At 39.7% G+C, this 20,214-nt stretch overlaps 2 protein-coding genes across 2 annotated transcripts; one reads left to right on the forward strand and one right to left on the reverse strand.

The window, feature by feature from the left end:
- Positions 1-593: 593 nt before the first annotated feature.
- Positions 594-13,272, reverse strand: LOC139117025 (MKI67 FHA domain-interacting nucleolar phosphoprotein-like). Its single transcript, XM_070679828.1, has 5 exons — positions 13,114-13,272; positions 6,956-7,093; positions 3,680-3,788; positions 2,566-2,786; positions 594-1,007 (listed from the first exon to the last, which is right to left on the reverse strand). The coding sequence occupies exons 1-5, from the start codon at positions 13,243-13,245 to the stop codon at positions 660-662; spliced, it is 948 nt and encodes a 315-aa protein (XP_070535929.1). The 5' UTR covers positions 13,246-13,272; the 3' UTR covers positions 594-659.
- LOC139117024 (putative malate dehydrogenase 1B) lies at positions 13,232-17,985 on the forward strand. Its single transcript, XM_070679827.1, has 4 exons — positions 13,232-13,376; positions 13,671-13,783; positions 14,643-15,741; positions 16,771-17,985. Exons 1-4 carry the CDS (start codon positions 13,355-13,357, stop codon positions 17,229-17,231), a joined length of 1,695 nt encoding a protein of 564 aa, XP_070535928.1. The 5' UTR covers positions 13,232-13,354; the 3' UTR covers positions 17,232-17,985.
- The last annotated feature ends 2,229 nt before the right edge of the window (positions 17,986-20,214 follow it).

Consider the following 20,214-nt stretch of genomic DNA (forward strand, 5'->3'; position numbering starts at 1 on the left):
CAGCAAATGAAGATAATTTATACAACCTTCAGACTGTTGTTTCTTGTTAAATTTCTGCAATGTTAATCAAGTAAAGTCATATTTAACCAGTGGTGCATCATAATGGGCCAAACCGGAATTCGAATCGACCACGGTACAAACAAAGCCATGTGCGCAAACGCGCTTAGACGTATGTGTATTGCCATATGCGTTCAGTACACATGTGGGCTTGTTTGTACCGGCATCACGTGATTATTTGGGCGTACCAAGTCTGTATAACGCATCGCGTCCTTTTTATTCCGGAGTAGAACCATTAGAACACAGAAAAATCCAACAGGGACTTCCAGTTGTATATATCTCTGATTTGTAATCAAAAGCCTTAGTCTAATATATGCTACATCATAATAGCACACAGGAAAAAAAAAACACCCTCCACTGACCATGGACTTAAAATTTTGATGATTTGCCTTGGGGAAACACAAGGTGCCTACCAAATTCAAAGGTAGACTCAATGTTCTTTACAAAGATTACAAGCAAGTTGCTGGATGCACTGCGTTAACTGTTGTCACTCTATACCACACACACACAAAGAAACACAACCACAGATCAATGTGTCCTGTGTAACGTAAAAGATACTATGATTTTTATTTTAAAATTACAGATTGTAACATCAACCAGCATCACTCTTTAACTCTCCTTCTTTTCCTTTTTTGACTTGTACTAACAGTGGCTATCTGCTCACTACCCAGTTTGCTTTTTGGTGTTGACATTTTCTTGGCTGATTTCTTGGAAGCTGGCGTTGCCACTGTCTCTGACTCCTCTGATTCTGACTCCTTAACAACGGTCTCTTTCGTTTCCGATATTCCTGTTGTGTCGGCAGTTGCTATGGTAACCTCCTCCACTGATGATCCCTTACTTGTTGATTTCCGTTTTTGTCTTTTTGGCGTTGTTACGTCGGTCTCCTCGGCTTCATCTCCTTCTTCAGCAGCGGGTTTCGTTTGTTCATCTTTGGAGATCGCTTTCTCGGCCTGAAAATACGATGAATAGAGAGATTGAATTTTCTGAGATGTAAAAAAGAATGCCACAAAAGCCAGTCTTAAAGGGAAGTGGTCGTCGGAACTGCGCGTGTGCAATTTTCTTGTTTACAAACAATGTATTTCATGCACTATATATAGATGCATCATGTCAAAATAGCTGCAACATTTAAATTTTACAATTATATTAAGACAAACATGTTTTAACTTTCATCAATCGCCAACGTAGCTTGGATACAGTATTTATATCGGTTGTAGGGGTCCCTAGCGACCTTTGAACGCCGTTCCGACGACCACCGCCCTTTATTTAAAGTGCCAGGTACACACAATTTTACCAGGGTATTAAAATGTGGGAACCAAGACACACGACACTTGGAACTGGCGAACTGATCAACATAGTAATAATGTCAATATTTATTGTCATGAATATCTGTCCCTAAGGTGTATAATATTTAAATATGAAACACATCATGAACTTCTATTGAAGAAAAGGATGTTTATCTTTTGAGAACACAGTCATATTATTAAGTTGAATAACCAAGGGATCAATTATCCTCTGATTGTATTAATTATCCTCTGATTGTCATTGTCTGTTTTTGTTAAATCCTGATTGTGCAATTGAACAAGATGATGACAGAAACAGGACATATTACGATGGAGTTGGTACAACGTTTTTATCTCATTATTCAGAAGGCTAGCATTGTCAGGTACAGCGACTATGTGCAGTCAAATACTGTACATAGTAACATAGGCTGGGAGTAGAAATAAGGTAGAATGCGCCTCAGGTAAAGAATTCAAACTCTCAAATTTTTTCAATTCTTTTCTGATCTACCACTTGTGGGGGTTCATTTTGAAGCCCTTTGACTAAGAAAAACTTTACCGTCTTAGTTTTTTGAAAATTGAAAATTTTATTTTTCTCCGTACAGCTAACACACAGATGGCAGCCATTTTGAATTTCAAATTTTAGTAAATCTTGGGTAATTTGTTTCTGTAGTTCCAAAATTTTCATGGTGACCCCTGATTTTTACTTTTGATTTTGAAAGAGAATGGTTGAAGTATTCACTGAGGAAAGTTTGACCAAAAGTTTAAGTGTTTGACTTTCGAAGCGCATACTACCTTAAGTAAGTTTGTATAGTAGGTGAGAGTAAGACAGTTTTTTGTTTTGCATCTCTGGGCGTGAAGGTTTTTAGAATTTTCAGGAAAAAACTTTTCAAAACTTTTCTTGTAGAATTTTTCACTGTTGGTGATATTTTGCCGTTAAACAAAATCATGACTGTTACCTAGCAACAAAATACTTCCTTACAGCAGTCATAATACAACCATAGAACTATGTGGTGAAATATTATTATCCTGTAGAAGCATATTGTTACAAGAATGTATGAGAAAATTGTCAAATAATATCACATTGATTTTCTGTGAAATTTCTTGTGTTATGACAACTTACCTGCCTGCTTTTCAAAATTTTGAGAGGGCGCAAACGGAGAACTTACTTACTCAGATATTACTAAGATGGAACACACAATATATGACATGGGTAAAAACATGAACCTACATAACCATGAAATTCCCATTCAATTCCCCGATTTTTCAATCTGTTCTTGGTTCTTCTCTGTTTATTCAGAAGTTTCCTGGTTGTATTTTTCATCCTCTTTGGATCTTTAACGAGAGCATTGTGTCTCTCGAGTGACAACCTGTGAGCGATTGGTTTCTTGAACTTTCTGTCGGATCCCTTGAACAGGTCTGGCCACACTCTTTCCTTTGGAATGAATTCACCTGAAATAAAAAAAGCAGCAATGAGCAGCAATGACATCATCATAATCACTCTGTAGGGAGGCAGTCTCCTTCATATAACACTGTTGCGTACTCCTCTTTCTCATTTGTAGTTTTGACAGTCTCATATACTTGGAGCATTTTTAACGTGTTTCCTATCAGGTTCATCTGTTGTTATCAGGTCAAGTTGGTTTCCACCAGAAAGCACCATATGTCCTGTATATTTTTGCAGACAGGACTACTTGGAGACCCCTAAAAACATACATAAACATTATTTTCACAGCCTTTTCTTACTACAATATATATCAACATGATTTAAAGGTAGAATGCGCCTCCGGGACAGATATTCGGACTCTCAAACTTTTACAATTCTTTTCTGCTATGCCACTTGTGGGGGTTCACTTTAAAGCTCATGGTGTAAGAAAACTTTTCACAGTCTTAGTTTTTCGAAATCGAAAATTTTATTTTTTTCCCATAGAGTTCACACAGGGATTGCGGCCATTTTGAATTTCATATGTCAGAAAATCTTGGGTATTTGTTTCTCTAGTACCAAAACTTGTTCGGTGACCCCTGATTTTTATTCTTCATATTACAAGAGAATGGTTGAAAGATTCCTTAAGGAAAGTTTGTGCAAAATTTTAAGTCTCACTTTCGACGCCCATGTTACCTTAAATGACAAAGGCTGGCAGCTGTAGTGTGTCTCAGTGATCTTTTGGGTTTGCTCATATTTTCAGATTGAGTGATTTAGTGATTTAGGATTACTTGACCTGGAGAGAGTTAATCACATGTATGACATTTGAAGGCATGAACGATCTGAAAAGTTATTGACTCAACCCCTATCACCCTAGACAATATGTTAGTAGTCACATGATAATGCAATTATCAAGAATACTTACACTTGAGAAGTTTGTGGTACATCAAGTAGTTGTTCATAGTCTCTGCGACAATTTTGGCAACTTCTTCATACTGAAACTCAATATACGCATACCCTTTGGAATTCCCGGACTGTAAAGAAAGACCAAAAAAATCAAATTGTTACAAAGTCCAGACACTTACTTGAATCAAATAAAGCCCTCATTTCCTATGACTTTCAATGCTTTCCCTGTTATTTCTTTTCTGCATGGGAGATGAAATTTGTTTTTCTACTCTAAAAATCAGGTCATGATATCTTGTGTTAAACCTGTCAACAAAACCTGCGTGTGATTTCAGGTGTTATTTGTGACTTTTAAATGCTGGTCAGGACAAGAATTCACTTGTAAATACTTTCTGTTACAGGTGAATTCTGGGAGAAGCAGCGTTTATCTTCCCAAGAGTCTTGGGGAAGATAAGCACTTTCAGCAAACCAGGGATCTATCCTTCAGTGGATTTTTAACTGGTACCCTCTATAAATAAATGCAAAAATAAAAAATTCTTTTCTTGAGTTAAAAAATGGAAACACTATCAAAAGTTCAGAAGTTCCAGCTATTGACCTTTTAAAGTCATATGCAGTGACTGTACCTTATTACAGATAACAATTGTCAATCATAGCAGACTACTGTGAACTACATTATTATTGTTATGACTGTCAAAATCATCTATAAAACCAGGTGAAAATCTATCATTAACTCATGGTTTCATACTGTCTTCAGAACTTGTTGGGGGTACCTGTAATGATTCAAACTTGAAATGATTACATGAAAATCGACTTCACAGACATAACCTGTTCACCCCATTTCCCAGTACACAGGTCCATCCTCACTATTGAAAACATTAGATTTCGGCCAAACCATTGTGGTGAAAGGGTTAAGATTTGCACTGCATTATATGTGTCCAGCATAAATTTTTCATCAAAAGTTCATGTTTAATTTAACCAGTATTTTCTGGACCACTGGGCTGGTTGTGTGACAAAATTATTGCTGTGTGCAGATTCAGGGTTTACATTGCTCACTCTGGTGCTGTACTTTAAAGGCCTGTGTTGGCACCAGATTGTCTCGTCAGAAATTTACCCACCAGATTACAATTTCAATGGAAAACAAAAAGCTATCACACCTCCATAATCCTCTTACAGACTAGAACAAAGGCGATCCCAGGGATTGCGAACAGTGCCTTTAACTGGAGATATGTCAACAGGGTTCATACACTCCAAGTAAATTAAAATTCCAGGACTTTCCAGGAGTTTTTTTGCCATTTTCCAGGAGTATTTGTGGTTGAAAAATGCCATTTTCCAGGAGTGTTTGCACGATAAAGCTTGCAATTTTAATAAGCATCATACACTAATTTTTTCTAAAGTTTTCATTGTCCACAAAAACTTCAGCCCATAAGACATCATTTTGCTGACAAATGTAGTCAATGACGAGTTGACAGGTTTTGATGGTGACAACATCTTGAATAACATCAATGACGACTGAGAGAGTTGTGAGTTGTGAGTGTGGTGTCAGGAAAGATAACTCGGGGAAGGCTTAGAATTAGTCGATGACTTTACATTTGATGAAGATCGGGCAAAGAAATCATTAATTTGTGATTTACTTGCTCCTGTTTTTTTCCTACCAGAGCTCGATATTTTGCTCCTTTAGCATGATGGCTTTTCATAGCCTCGCGTACAATGCTGTGTGTTCCCGGCCGGCGTTATGAAGCCTCCCACTACAGCCCTGCTAAGGTCCATAGACATGCGGTCCCAATTTGGACCGCACACGAAAAACTATTTTCTAATCTAATTTTGGCCGAAATTGACTCGATTCCGATCTACGCCTACCCGAATAACTCAACCGCTCACAGACTCAAAAAAAAATTGTTCGCATGATGTCCAAAACCATTAGTTTGCTGGCGATGCATGGTAAGGCCAGCGATATCTCGCATCAATGTACCGAATGGCGAGCCAAGGGAACACGGAGCATCATACGCAGGGCTAGGCTTTTCGATACAACGAAAGTCTTTTCACAAAGTTTGCATCTTGTCGCGAATTTATCTTGTGCCCGCTCCAGCCATCCTTTGTATTCAGGCTGTTTCAACCAATGATCGCTAGACACGTTCCAGGAGGCATTACTGTGACTGATGACCCAAACAAACTTAAAATTTCAACACGGTCCCTCCACAAGCAACTCATGCCTACTTCGATGTCACTGTACGTGCGTGCAAAACCATGGATAATAGCATACACACAACATGGTCTTGCCCACGCTAGTGCAAGGTACCCCTTTACCACATTATAAGAAACACTACTACACTTTCCAAATTTTGTCTCAGGAGGGCTCCCCACCTGTCGCAAAACAACTTTTTGCATTTTACGATTTTGACATTCGACAATTATACTGTTTGACATTCGCCTTTACGATCTGGCCGTTCTCGACCGTGTGCGATCGTAACTAGCGATTTTCCAGAAGTTTCCAGGAGTAAATTTTGATTTTCCAGGAGTTTCCAGGAGTGGTTTTAAATTCCAGGACTTTCCAGGAGCGTACGAACCCTGTGTCAAAATTACAAAGTTGTGAAGCTTCATTTAATCTGTTCAACCCTTATTCCCTATAAACTGGTCAACAATCACTTTTTAATAATAATGGATTTGGACCAAACCATGGTGATGAAAGAGTAAAAGGACATTTTGATGGCCACCATGAGTGAGATACAAGTTCCACAAAACTCTCTGAATACTGTTGCATTTATTAGTAATATTTTATTTAGTAAAACTTGATAATTGGTGGATAGATAGATGTTTCCTTGTGCGTTTGCAATGCAGATGAGTTATTTCACTTTTTTGATTTGGCCAACTTTTACATGTAGCTTCATCTTTGAAGGTGATCACTGACCAAGTCGTAGTAAGAGTTACGCATTTTGTCAGTTTTCAGACACAAATTCCTTTCTGGCTGCAAGAGCTGGATTGTTGGACAACTTCATCACCAAAAGTGCACAAAAAATTTGACTTTGCTAAAGTCAAGTTTGCTGCCACACTGACTTTTATCTCAGTAAAAAACAACTGATAACTTAGGTTAAATAATTGTTTTTTTGAACTCAAAATTTTGCAAATATGCTCTTTTAAAATGATATTTGGCTCAATTTTTTTCACAACATGAACTGACTGATGAATTTATGGATTGGTTTCAGCAGACCTATACATGACAAGATAATACCAGAAGCATCACAAATAATTTTCTTTAATCTTAAGTGACTGACATTGATCTGAAGACAGTGAAGTGACTTACCCTTTTACTTCTGCTGAGTCTTAGTCTGGTGACCTTTCCAAACTGTGAAAAGAACTTTTTCATCTGTGGTTCAAAAAATCCATGTGGTATGTGCTTCAGAAATACAACACCCTTGTTATCATCTTCACTGTCAGTGATCTTAAAGGCGAAAAAAAACATGCAGATGAGAAAGTGGATGTCATGTCTTGATTTACAAAAAATATCATGCTTAGACTTTCTTTCAAATTATGTCAATTTCTTCCTCTTGGTAAATGCTGCCAACTTGTCCAACAACAAGTTTGCAAAACTAAGCTGTGATGAGTTGCTCTACGAGGATTAAACGTGGTTCAGTTCAGTCTACAAGAGGGAAAGACATCCAATGGATAACAAACTCCTCTAGCAAAGTGTAAACTCTAGTGATGGCCCACAATTTAACAGCTGCTGGAGTCTGGAGTAGGAGTTATACACACACTCAAGAATACATCAACACTCTCTACACATGTATTAAAAACCCAAAGAGGCAGGCGGTCTCATTCTTTAACTACTCTATATACTGAGAAATGTGACACAGGTATACATGTAGAGTTGTTCCTATTCTAATTTGAATTTATCATGGTCGTCCATGAATTTATCAACACAACTCAGATTCGAATTCTGTTGTATCAAAATCGACATTGATGGTATGACTAACTGTAGCTCTGAATGGCAGGGCTGTGTGTTACTGGTTATCTGGTGGGAGGCTGGTAACACACAGCCCTGCCACGCAGAGCTTGACTAATTGTAGCAGTGGGTCCATAGCTGTGGTGCAGCTGCAATTAGTCTAGCTGTGGGTCCATTGCTGCGGTGTTTTCAGACAGGATTCCTGCCTTTTACGGGCTGGTTTTAACTTTTACTGATTTAACCCCGCCACCACAGCCAGGGGTTTCACTAAGTTTTGACACAGGGGGCCATATGAAAATTACAGGCGGTCAAGCCATACCAACCGCCAAGCGTGTGGATGTTTATGACACATAACCCCTCCCCCCCCCACCCCCCCCGGCCAAAAATACATGGTTCCAAATTAGCTATAAAAAATTGGAAAAACAGTTCATCAATCACAAAATGGTAAATTACATTTTTATTTCCATGTATTGCTTTCAGAAATATGTCATTATGATCATCTACAAAGGAATCTGGGATCCCTTAGCGATACGTGTAGGCCTAGGCTATACTATAGCGACCATGCCATGGCCGGTTAATATTCCAGTTTCCAACTTCCTGCATTGCCGTGTATGACGACTGTGCTACAGCCTACCGCTAAACGTCACAGTCTGCTTAAGTTTACACCTTCAATTTATTCAGTTTTGATATTCAGATGCCCAAAGAGTTAAGAAAAGTCAAACGTTAAGCTCCCATACAAAATCATAAAAATCCGAGAACGAACGTCAACTACGGTAGGCGATTGCTGATGCATTCAGAAGAAACATTTCCCGATAAATATTCATAAAACGCCGCATAAGTATCAATATGATCTGAGAAATTGCCATCGGCTGTACCTTTCTTCATCAACCCGTCTGTATTTCTCCATTTTGACCCAACTGAGTCGCTTAACCCACATCTCATGGCCGACGCAATGTTGCGTTACTGCACACGCTCAATGACCCCTAACCTCCAACCACCCTGTGTACGTTGTATAGACGTGTTCTATGCTGTACCGGTACCTGTATCTGTAAGCAGTTAGCGAGGCATCGTGCGATCAACAAATGCGAGCAAACGAACACAATTTTTTCACTAAAACCCCACAAAAGTGTTGAAAACAAGTAATTCAGCATTAAGGATACAGATCATTGTAAACTTTTGCCGATATGCTGTTTTGTTACCAGCTATTTATTCCTGTAAGCGGCCAACAATTACATGATTTTCAGGTAATAACAGGCAGCCATGATCGCCTTACAGCCGGCCATGTGGCCGGTGGCTGGTTTTTAACGAAACCCCTGACAGCTATGGAAAATGCGTAGAATAGCGTCCACGTTATGCCCGACAGCACCCTTGTCGCAACTTTGTTCGGCGATATTTCGAAAAGTTTCCATCCAAATTACAACTTGCCAACACTCATCGACAACTTGATTATTAGGGACTCACCACGACCAGAAATCCGCTTAAAATTCACTGAAATATCGCCTTTATAGCTTCAACCAACATGACTACCCGGAGACCGCCATTTTGCTAGCGTAAAACTGTTGGTCGACGCTCTCTGCAGAATTAGAACGTCACTACAGTGACATAGGCAGTGCATCTCAACTTATAAACACAAACTGAGAGATTATGGCCAGCATCCGCGCCCCATGAACAATTCAGGACTGAACTTTTTTTCCCAAGTTAAAGTTTGATTTCAGTTATGAGAGACTGGCAATGTCCATAGGATGGGGACGAACGATGGTCATCGATATCACACGGTGAATTACTTACTGAAAACACCGCAGCAATGGACTCACAGCTGGACTAATTGCAGCTGTCACAAAATACAGCACAGCCACTCAATAGCTGCAAAATTGTAGTGCTACGGTGAGGCAGTCGGTGAGTTTTGGTTTTTGCGACCTCGCTCACCAGTACGGCTACAATGCCAACGGCCCTGTAGAGTTCCAAATAAGCACATCGCACTGAGTGAGGCGTGTTGATTTGAAAAGCTACATATTTACTACATTTGGTCATACCGATTTATCACTACTGAAGACAAAACACTTTAAGAAACTAACCTTTGCATTTATGGGGTTTGGAATTTGTTCAAACATGTCGAGCGCGTTCCATAAACATTGAATGGGGGCATCCGTGTTTCTGGGCGCCGCCATTACCGGAAGTTGGTAATGGCGGCTCCCAGAAATGTTTATGGAACGTAATCAACGTTTGAACAAATTCCAAACCCCATAAACGATAAGGTTAGTGCAGTAAAGTGTTTAGTCTTCAGTAGTGATAAATTGGTCTCTTGATATCCATGTATCAATTGTGGAAATAGATGAAATTACAACAAAAATCACACAAAAATAGCATCGCATACACGATATGTGGTGTTGATCCTGATGTCATATCGGCCATAATGCCTGTCCACCAGTGTGCCCTCTAAGGGGAGGTGAAAAAAATTATTTTGAGTCAAACTGAAGAAAACTTGACTTGGTGTGCGTCACCTCATGCATGAAAATGGTTATAAATAAAAGTCAGTACTTGTAAGTGTAGCACCCTCTATGGTAGTGTGTCTTTCTCGATTCCTCGTATTCTCGTGTGAGTCAGTGAGAAGACAATGAAAACAACAATGGCTGCCTCCTTCCCCATCGATCGATCGGCAAGACAAGTGTACAATCGGCACGTAGTATCACTGCAGAGACTTATAGAAATGACATATTCAGCTACTTTTTCGCCCAAAAACTACAAGGAAACATGTTATCTGTGAAAATTATGAATCTGCTTAGCATTTCTAGTTATTGGCAGGCTTTTTACAGCTGTGTCAGTGACGCATCAGATTACTTGTAATTTCAATGCGTCAGGTGGATTTGCTCTGCGTCATGACGCGTCAAATTGGCTTAGCAGGCACACTGGTTACGATCTGAGTTACCATATATCTCAATGGCCGCTCATTTCTTTTTAAAGTTTGACACAAGTGATTTCATCGCTCACAGCATGGTCAAAATGAATGTTTTTTTTATTTCGAAGAGTTATATTGATGACTACATCGAATTTCACAGCCATATTGTTTTTATTTTGATCTTTGAAAGATCGTTTTTTTTCATGCTGCAATTTATCCACTCCGCATAGTACATGATCCATATCATTGCAGTTGATTTTTTACATAGATGCTTGACATTTTCATGCATAATTTTGTGGGTTTTTAGATAAATTTCGAGCTGCAATTTCTGATAACTACATTTTTATCCAGAATTGCATGATTTCTTAATTTTTGAACCTTATACAGCGTGTTCATTTTTAGCCGGATGCCGGCCAAATTGACCGGCTACTTTCGTATTTTGGCCGGCTACTTTTCAGCACTGTTTCACTCTCTGGCCTGGAAATTCTGGTTTTGATAACAATATTTTGATTTTTTTTGGTTGTCTTGCAAGCCGGAGATAATATTTCAGAAGTTTCGATGTGGCTATATCATGTAGTCTAGCAATTTACACGATGAACTTGTTGCTATCACTGTAGTACCGCGATCGTCGAACATGCTTTACTCATACTGGGAATCGCTCTCGAGGTCAACCTTGCTTGCCCGATCACAGGCCGAATAATTCCGACGTTCACACCGGGTATAGCCGAAATTGGACTAACATACAATTACGTTATGCCTGCGGATAGCCGACCATTTCCGAATACAGCCGAATTTTGTTTCGCTCAAACGCGGAAGAGAAAGTCGACGCTTGAGCGCTTTGGTTTTCTGCGTAAGAGTAGGGCCGTGTCTGATGGGTTGGGTAGGTTTTTGATCGAATCTAAAGCGACCAAAAGTTACTGAGTCTTATTTTTCATACTTTGAAACGCCATGTCAATTCATCCATGGTCAATCACGATGCCAATATTCAAGTCGATCGACATCGCGTTTTTTGGAGGGGCCGTGGTTGTGTGCATCGCGGAAGAGAAAGTCGACGCTTGAAAACTTTGATTTTCTGCGTAAGAGTAGGACTTTGTCTGTTGGTTTTGGGAGGTTTAGATCAAATCTAAATAAACAAAAAATTAGTTGGTCTCACTTTTCGTACTTTTGAAACGCTACGTCGATCACAGTGTCAAATTTCAGGTCGACCGATGTGTACTGTGTTACAATTGACTGCCGGTGCTTTGTACACATACGGTGTAGTACAGGCTGGCGTTCGGTGTCGTTAGTTTGAGGTTTTATCAAACATGAACACTGAAATTTAGCTCTCTTTTTCAATTATATTCAACATCACCAAAAAATCCATAATCAGCTCTCAGATTCGTTTTATTGTGAAATTAATACAGTGAATTAAAATCACTGAAAATTGTGTTCCTATAATTCATTGAATTGAATAAACTGATTTTACTGTATCTTCAGTCAAGTTTATTTAAATCAGTAAAAAACTTTGTATAGCCAGGCTGGTCAGGATTCTAGCGGATCGTTTTCTAGGTTGTGAAAACCCCTATTCTATGATGTATTTCAAAATGTTTGTTCAAGTCATGAGCTAAACAATCCTACACAACAGTCTGGTGAAATTTTGCTATTATCCTTGTCAACTGAATGCAGTTGACAGGCCTGAGTGATCTAAAATTAATTTTACTGACGTTTTTTAAAAACTGTATCCCTTGAAAACATGTTGTAATTGACAATGATAATGATTATTCTGTATGCTGAAAAGGTCTTTAATACTGTACAAGAATGCATAAAATTATTCCAAAGTGTCTTCAAAATTTAAAAATTTCTTGCCCACAGGGACGGACCCCATCCCTGAAACTCTCCCCCTTTGTGTATGTGGAATAGCCTTTTATACACTGTATAAGAATGCATGAAATTGCTCAGAAATGAATTCAATTTAAAAAAAACACTTAAACTCCCCCCCCCCCCGCCAAGGGAACCTGGTTGCACACAGAAGCTAACCGCCTACTTTTCTGAATTTTCCGCCTACTTCAAAAATTTTTGAGAACCCTGCTTAGAGAAGAATGTTACGTCAGTTAGGCTTGGCGCAGAGCAAGACTCTGTTTCTTGCTCCATCATCCATGCAATAGATAACCATACGTCTTCGTGTTTGCATTGCTTCTGTATATCGTTTGATGCTGATTGAATTTGCGACTCTCCTAATTTACGGGAGCTTTCAGTTGCTTCACTATCTGCTTCAATAGCATATGGGACATGTTTTGCTTTACTAGTTTTTAAACCAACTTGACCTGATGGGGGTATATATGAACTTGGCAGGAAAAGTGTTAAATCCGCCTTAAAAATCATGTTCAAATTACGAATAGGAGGTTAGGAGGTGATCGGAATAGCTCGTCGTACTGTATACGTTAAGTGTAGTTCTAAGCCAATGTCTACTTCATAATACATCACGCTGTGAACTCCAATGGAAAAAGTTATATTCAGCGTCGACGAGTTTGCTTGCCCTATGTTGATGCCATGGTGAACACGTGTTCGTGAGCCCTACGGATCACTGAAGACATTTAATGAACAAAACCTGTGATCGCTGAGGAAACAACGCCAAAATACTTACATTTTTCCCAACATTCTTTTTGATCTGCTTTATTTTATCTTCAAAATCAGCCTGTTTTTCAGCATCTAGTGCCAATTCTAAGTCGGGCTTCTTTCCGGACGTTTTCGCCTTACGCTTTTTGGTGGCCGCCATGATGGATTATTCTGTTGAGTAAAGACGACTCCGAACAAACGCCCCCATGCTTGAGTAAAGATACTTCCGAACAAACATATAGCCTCATAGCAACAACCTGACAAACAAAATGGCGAAGTTTGTTATTGCAGGTGAGTTTGCCCCATGTTAGAAGCCAAAAACTGTCAGATTTTCACTGTCTTCGATTGCCTATGTCTGCAGTATGCTACTTTAATGTTTCTGCTATGTGAAATTTCCCTCCAAAGTTAAATTTGCCTTCCTTGGACACAGATGAGCGTAGTCAGTCGCATAACAACAGCATGCAGCAGGAACTCTCAGTTCAGCTGCACGGTCTATGCAACCTGATCAGGCTGATGAACCATAATGATGCTAGTGGTGAATTGCTTCTCATAGTATTTATATTCTATGTTTGTTCTGCCGAGCAGGGAAGGCGGACTGCCCATACTACGCCAAGGCAGAGCTTCTCGCTGACGACCTGAAGACCAATCTACCAGATTTTAAAATCCACAAGATTGTGAAAACCCCGGATGAATGGCAGGTATGGTGATGCACACATACGCGTGAATCTTACACGACTCGGCAGTGATGATATTAAATCCTAAATGGCTGTCCCATGGAAATTGTGAACCTGGCAAAGAATGATCTCCTTCCTTCAGCATTTGTTACACTGAAAATTACTTTTTATGACTGTTTGCATTCTTTATTATCATGCCTTTCATGGACTAACCTGGCTCTGCCTGGCAGGGCTGTGTGTTATCAGTTATAGGCCTATAGCCGGTAACACACAGCCCTGCCACACACAGCTAGGACTAACCTACTTGATAAGAGTAAAGAACAGTCCCTACACCAACAGTCCTTCCGCCCATTGTGTGTAAAGTTACTAAACTCTAACAATTAATGTGTTCAGCTCCGGCCTTCTCAACTAGAGGCTCCATCCTGTATTAAACTTTCACTGTTTAATGCTCATTGTCATAGTTTTGTTCCATTTATCAGCTACACGTATTTCTTTTCGTCTAATGTTTAGCTAAGTCTTTCAGTTTATGCTTGCTCTACCCAAATCTATTACAGAAACATAAACATTTGAATTTTCTGTTTCACATTCCATATCTCAGCAACTCACCTGTAGGCTACTTGCAATCAGCAGAGAACCATTTACTTTCGGGGGGGGACTTGAAGAAATAGGTATGGCAGCAAATTTTTCTTTCACGTCACTGTGGCAGCAATTTTTTCCAATTTTCTGTTATTACTGGACATTAAGACATTACTGGATCAATTTTTTTCTTCTTTTTTCTTCATCTGTCAACAGATTTTTTTATAAATCCTCCAGCCTCTCCCCCAAAAATTCACACGGTTCTCCCCTTAACTGATAGGTATTTCTATTTTGGATATTTGCATAGAACTGGTTGTCTGAGATGTGTACCCATCATGGATGGATGCACAATAAATCTCCGCTAATATGGAGGGAATTGGTTGATCGCGGCGGCAAAGGCATGCTGATTGGTGGCGCTAATGAGTTTCAAGAGTATGCCAAGGGCTACTATGGGATCCAATCAAAAATGGCCAGCAGTGACATGAAGAAAGTGTCCGGAGAAAACCTGGATACCAAGCGTGTCATTACAGAAGAAGAGGAGTACGTAAAGAGCCTTAGCAAACCGCTCCACGTCTGCATCACACACGCTTCAAGTCCTGTGGCTTACTATATGGTGAATGTAATAGCAAGAGGTGATGTGTTTGGAAAGGAAACAGAAATTTCCCTGAGATTGTTCAATGACGACGAAAACGAGATGAAGATGGTAGAAGGACTGAAGATGGAAGCGGTAGACCTGGCTTATCCTCTCCTCAAGGAAGTGATCATCGAAACAGACATTAAGAAAGCCTTTACGGGAATTCATGTCGTGATAATGCTTGACGAAATTGAAAAGACTGAGGACATGGATAGGAAGGACTGGCTGCGAAAAAATGGAGAAGTCTTCACCTCCCGTGGTGAGATTCTAGATGAGGTCGCACATCGTGATGTCAAGGTCATTGTCGCTGGCAATGGCCCTGTCAATCACAACACTTACATTCTTACAGTATCAGCTCCGTCCATTCCTAGGCAGAACTTTGTAGCACAGGCAAGGCTACGTGAAAACTATGCAAAAGCCACTATTGCTAAGAGACTCGCTGTCAATTCAGCAGGTGTGGTGGATCTGCTTGTGTGGGGCAATATCAACGGTACAACATACACGGACGTCAGCAGGGCAAGAGTCCACGGCTACGACGGTGCCATCTGGGGGCCGCCTTTCTACTCAAGACCGATCATTGACATGGTTCACGACAACAAGTGGTTGGAAACAGAGTATTTGGAATCGCTGAAAACTCATCAAGAGAGCATCGAGGGCGCCCTTGGTCACACATCGTCGATGTCAGCCGCTGCAGCTCTGACCACCATCTTAACTGATTGGTGGAATGGTTCAGCTGAAGGAAGAATATACTCACTTGGAGTTGTGTGTGAAGGTCAGTTTTCAATCTATTAATACAGTGTCAGATTGAAAAGTCATGTTTGGTTTCTCTGCCATTTCTGACCCATACCATGACTAAATGCGCAATGTTGAATATCTGTTCCCCTACAAAGTCTTGTTTGAACCTATCACATTGTACAGTTGAGTTTATTGGTCTCATATTAGGCTGAGAAGACTACATGTACCTACATGGCTTCTGGAGTGGATGAGAAAACGGACTTGATAATATTTAAATTTGGGTAAACTTCCTTTTAGCATGTTTGAGAAGCCTGCTGTGTCAGTTGTGGAGGGTACTTCATTTCTTTGAGTTCACCACCATAACGTGGACTGTGCCTTCGCTTCAGTCATGTGGAGGGTTGGAGTTTGTAGAGACCCACACATGCTTTTATCTTTCAGTCTAATATACAGTGATAGTGTCTTGACAATGTCACAACTTATAATCCAGCACTTGCCCAGAAAGGCATATTAAAGCAGTCTATCACCTGTGGTAGAATCATCATGTGTTTCTAGTCTTCTACTTTTTCCTAAGTATATTAGAAGGAACAAAATGTTAAAAAAACTGCGCAAATACTCATCAATGAGGTGTTAGATTGCAAAAACTACTATAATTTTAAGTGTGACATATAAATAGTAAGATATATTTGATATCACCGAATATACTGTCACACTATATGTAACAAAACTTAACTAGTAGATTTACACGATCTCAGATATTAAAATATAAACAATTTGTCATTCAATCATGTAATACAAGGTTGCGAACTCTCTAGACATCGCTTTTAAATATGTACACAGTGAGGGAGCTCTGGATATTACATCCGCTTATGATGTGTGCTGTCAGGGATCTCTTGGTATGAATCCATTTCTACACATTTTCCTTCTTGAAGGCTTTACAGAACAAGTCTCCTTTACACAACAGAGTGAGTACAGTAAGGAAAATTGGATTATACACAGGGCTGTCTAAGTAGTCACATTAAAACTTTGCAGAACTAACACTCGGTGTTTGTATCTTTTTTTTTATCAGGTTGGTATGACTTACCAGATAGCCTTGTCTATGCTCTGCCTGTCAAGTTTCAAAAGGGAACATGGGAAGTCTTACAAGACTTGGATCTGGAAGACACAGTCAAGATCAAACTGCAGGAAATCGGTCGTGAATTACAAAAAGAACTTTACGTGATGTTTCCACCTCCTTTCACCGAGACACCCCCGCCGTCTGAAGAAGACGGTGAGAAAGATGACGAAAAGAAGAAAGTGTTCGGCCAAGATGGTGAGGGCCCTGACGGCGCGACAGCAGATGGTGAAGCCAAGACAGACGAAGTGGGTGAAATTTCCTCGGAAACGCGGCATCTGGGAACAATCAAAGAGGAGATCGAACCGGAGAGCACCGACACGGAACGAGGGAAAAGTCAGAATGCGACCGATACGGAAGAAGCGGCGTCCAATGCACCTGCAGCAACACCAACACCACAGCCTGAAGCAGAATAAGATCTTCACCACAAAGTGCTTGCTAAGAACATCAAACACTCCTTTTGTGATCAGAATGCCATCCAAGTATTTGATGGTCATTGATCTTCTTGATATGCAATGGGCGCTATATTTATTTTCATTGATTGGCATAAATTGTATCTATACTTTTTGGGCGAAATATACCTCATCAAATTTCTTTCCAGTCAAACCTGATACTTAACCCAGTTGCAGAGGTTTCTTAATCACTGTCTATGAATTTCAAGTCATATTTGTATCTTGTAATGACGAAAAACCGATTTCAAACATGGCAATAATTGCAATTGAATTTACAGTATGTTTCGCTCTACATTTTTATTACTCTGATATTTAAAAAAAAGCTTGGCTAACTTGGGAGCTGTATGCACCACAAAGTGTTTTGTAGTTGTTGCATTATTACAAGGGTTTGTTGTAATTCAAATTTCAGTGCACCACCTCTGGCCCATGTGTTCTGTCTCACCAAAATTATGGAAAAAGGAAAAACTCCGTAAACAATGAATATTACACGTGTGAGCGTAGTGTCCACAAAAATATAGTAACCCTTGTCAGAGAAAAGTTTTGTCCTCATTAAATATTAAACTCATGGAATATTACCAAGCAAAGTACATTCGCTGGTCATTATTTTATTTTCTGTCATAAGACTCATTTGTGGACATTTTTAGTGTAGACCGTGCTGTTATTTGTATTCTTTGTGAATATTTGCTCCATAATAAACTTGTATATTGTTGAATAGTTATTGACTGTGATTATCATCTTGTAGATTTTAACAAACATTGACTTTTTTCACTATTTGTGTTTTGTATGTCAACAGTTTCTTATTCCATTCCCCAAAAGTATATTGAGATACTCTGTGTTTAGTTGTTAACTCAGTCTGTGCATGTATAGATTACATTCGTTATCGTTGACAAGTGAATTCTGGTCACGAATGGAATTCAAATGTAAGCAATAACAGTGCATAGAAGATAACACCTATAGACACTTTGATGACGAGGTAAATAGTTGGTGTTTCAACATGTTTTGAGGAGAAGAACAAGTTCTTGCTACAGAAAAAAAAGTTACTGCTACTGGCCCTTTGAGCACCAAAGTCGATATTTGTCGCCTTTATAAACTCTACCCCTGTCAATATTTTTCAGATTTTTGTGAAAATTTTTGTAGAAAACTGTAGCCAATGAAATGTGCTGTCCATTTAGTCCAAAGTTATAACAAAAATTACAGAAAAATTAGTAAAAAGTGGTAAAAGGTTGCACTAAAATTTTGGTGAGAAAAAATTACAGTACTCAAAGGGTTGAAATGATATGCCCAATTGGGAAAATCAATGATTTCTCAAATTCAAAACTATAAACACAAATACAAGTTGACTTAGTTGTCACGGTGCATCCCTTGCACCCCAATAGGTAATTTTAACCCCCTCCTTACCACTTTTGTTTGATCCAATACAATTGTTTCCATGGTAAATTTGGCTCTGTGACACAAATAAATGGGCTAAAAGAATTTCCTTGATATGGCAAGTCGGAATGAAATAGCGTTTATGTTTACCACTGAAATTCACTTTACCTTGACTCGCGAATATTTATGATTTTCTGGGGTATATCGATTCTGCGAGTTGGCATTAGACTGGGCACGGTCCCTCCACAAAAGTGGACTGGGCCCTCAGTCGCCTGGCTTTTCTCGGTAGGTGAGTTACTGACTGGCCAAGCAAGGTGTTCACCCCACGATCTGCACAACAGCCTACCAGTAAGTGCGACAGTCTGCTGAAGTTTAGTCTTTCAATTTATTCTGTTTTGATATTTAATATGACCACAGACTCGAAGCAAGTCTAACTTGACATGTACCTGTCACAGAGTCATAGCCCTTATAATCAGGTGCAGCCAACGAACAATGCACTTTTAAAGGGGTCCTTACTATGATAAGATATATTGTACATGACAAGTAATGTGAACTGACTAATTTTAAGTCATGAGGGTAATTAATTAGCTGTTCATAATTTGCCCTCCCACTGAAAATTTTTCGACTTACCCTGCCGCACTCAAACTTCATTTTTACCCGCTCCCCACATATTTTTGCCTGTTTCCCCTCCCCACTGTGAATGTTTGAAGCTCCCCTGCCCCATGGCGAAAAAAACTTGCCGATTTCCCCTGCTGTGGAAAAAATTCCCCTCAAAATTTTGTCATTCCATTTCCCCTGCAGACATGAAGCTACCCTACCCTGTGATGAAAAAAAATGTCGATTTTCCCCTGCCCTGAGAAAAAAAATTCCCCTGAAAATTAACATTCCCATGCACACACATACTGCAGTGGCCTTGTATTTGGTTTCCATCTCGCAGTACATAGAGTGAGATGTGAGGTCAATCGATAGGCTAAGTAGTCTGGGTAACCTTTAAAAGGTATAAGTACTTGCACTGTGTCCCCATCCCCGGAAACACCATGGCTGAAATTCCCCTGACCCCGTTTTAAAAGTAGCTTCCCCTCTCCTCGTTTTTCGCCAAGCCCTGTCCCCAAGACAATCAACCAATATCTGCCCTGCCCGACAAAAAAACCTAAAATTTGCTCCCCTGCCACCTAAAAATATGTCCCCTGCCCTAGCAAAATTAAAATTTCCCCTGCCCTCAAAAATTACTGCCGGAATAGCTTTTTCAATGAATAGCTCCGATGGCTGCACCTGTTATAATGAGCCTTGGTATGCGTTGAGGCGCTTCGATACAGGAGGCACGACGAAGCACGCCATCTAGAGGTAGTCTTCAACAACCCTGTAAGGCGCCGCATATTTGGCATTTTGATAGGAATATTGTGAAAACGTGTCACATGACGAAGCGAATATCGATTGATGTGTGCTTGGTTGAGTCAGCTGTGCAGTCTTTAAGTCAAAAAAGGAGCGATGTGATACTTATCATTGCTTGAGACAAGATCCAGGTACTTGAGTAGCTTGATTAATTCAGACTCATGAATGCATGGGTCGGCAACTATCG

Source organism: Ptychodera flava, chromosome 18 (genome assembly GCF_041260155.1).
Source record: "Ptychodera flava strain L36383 chromosome 18, AS_Pfla_20210202, whole genome shotgun sequence".
Classification (NCBI taxonomy): domain Eukaryota; kingdom Metazoa; phylum Hemichordata; class Enteropneusta; family Ptychoderidae; genus Ptychodera; species Ptychodera flava.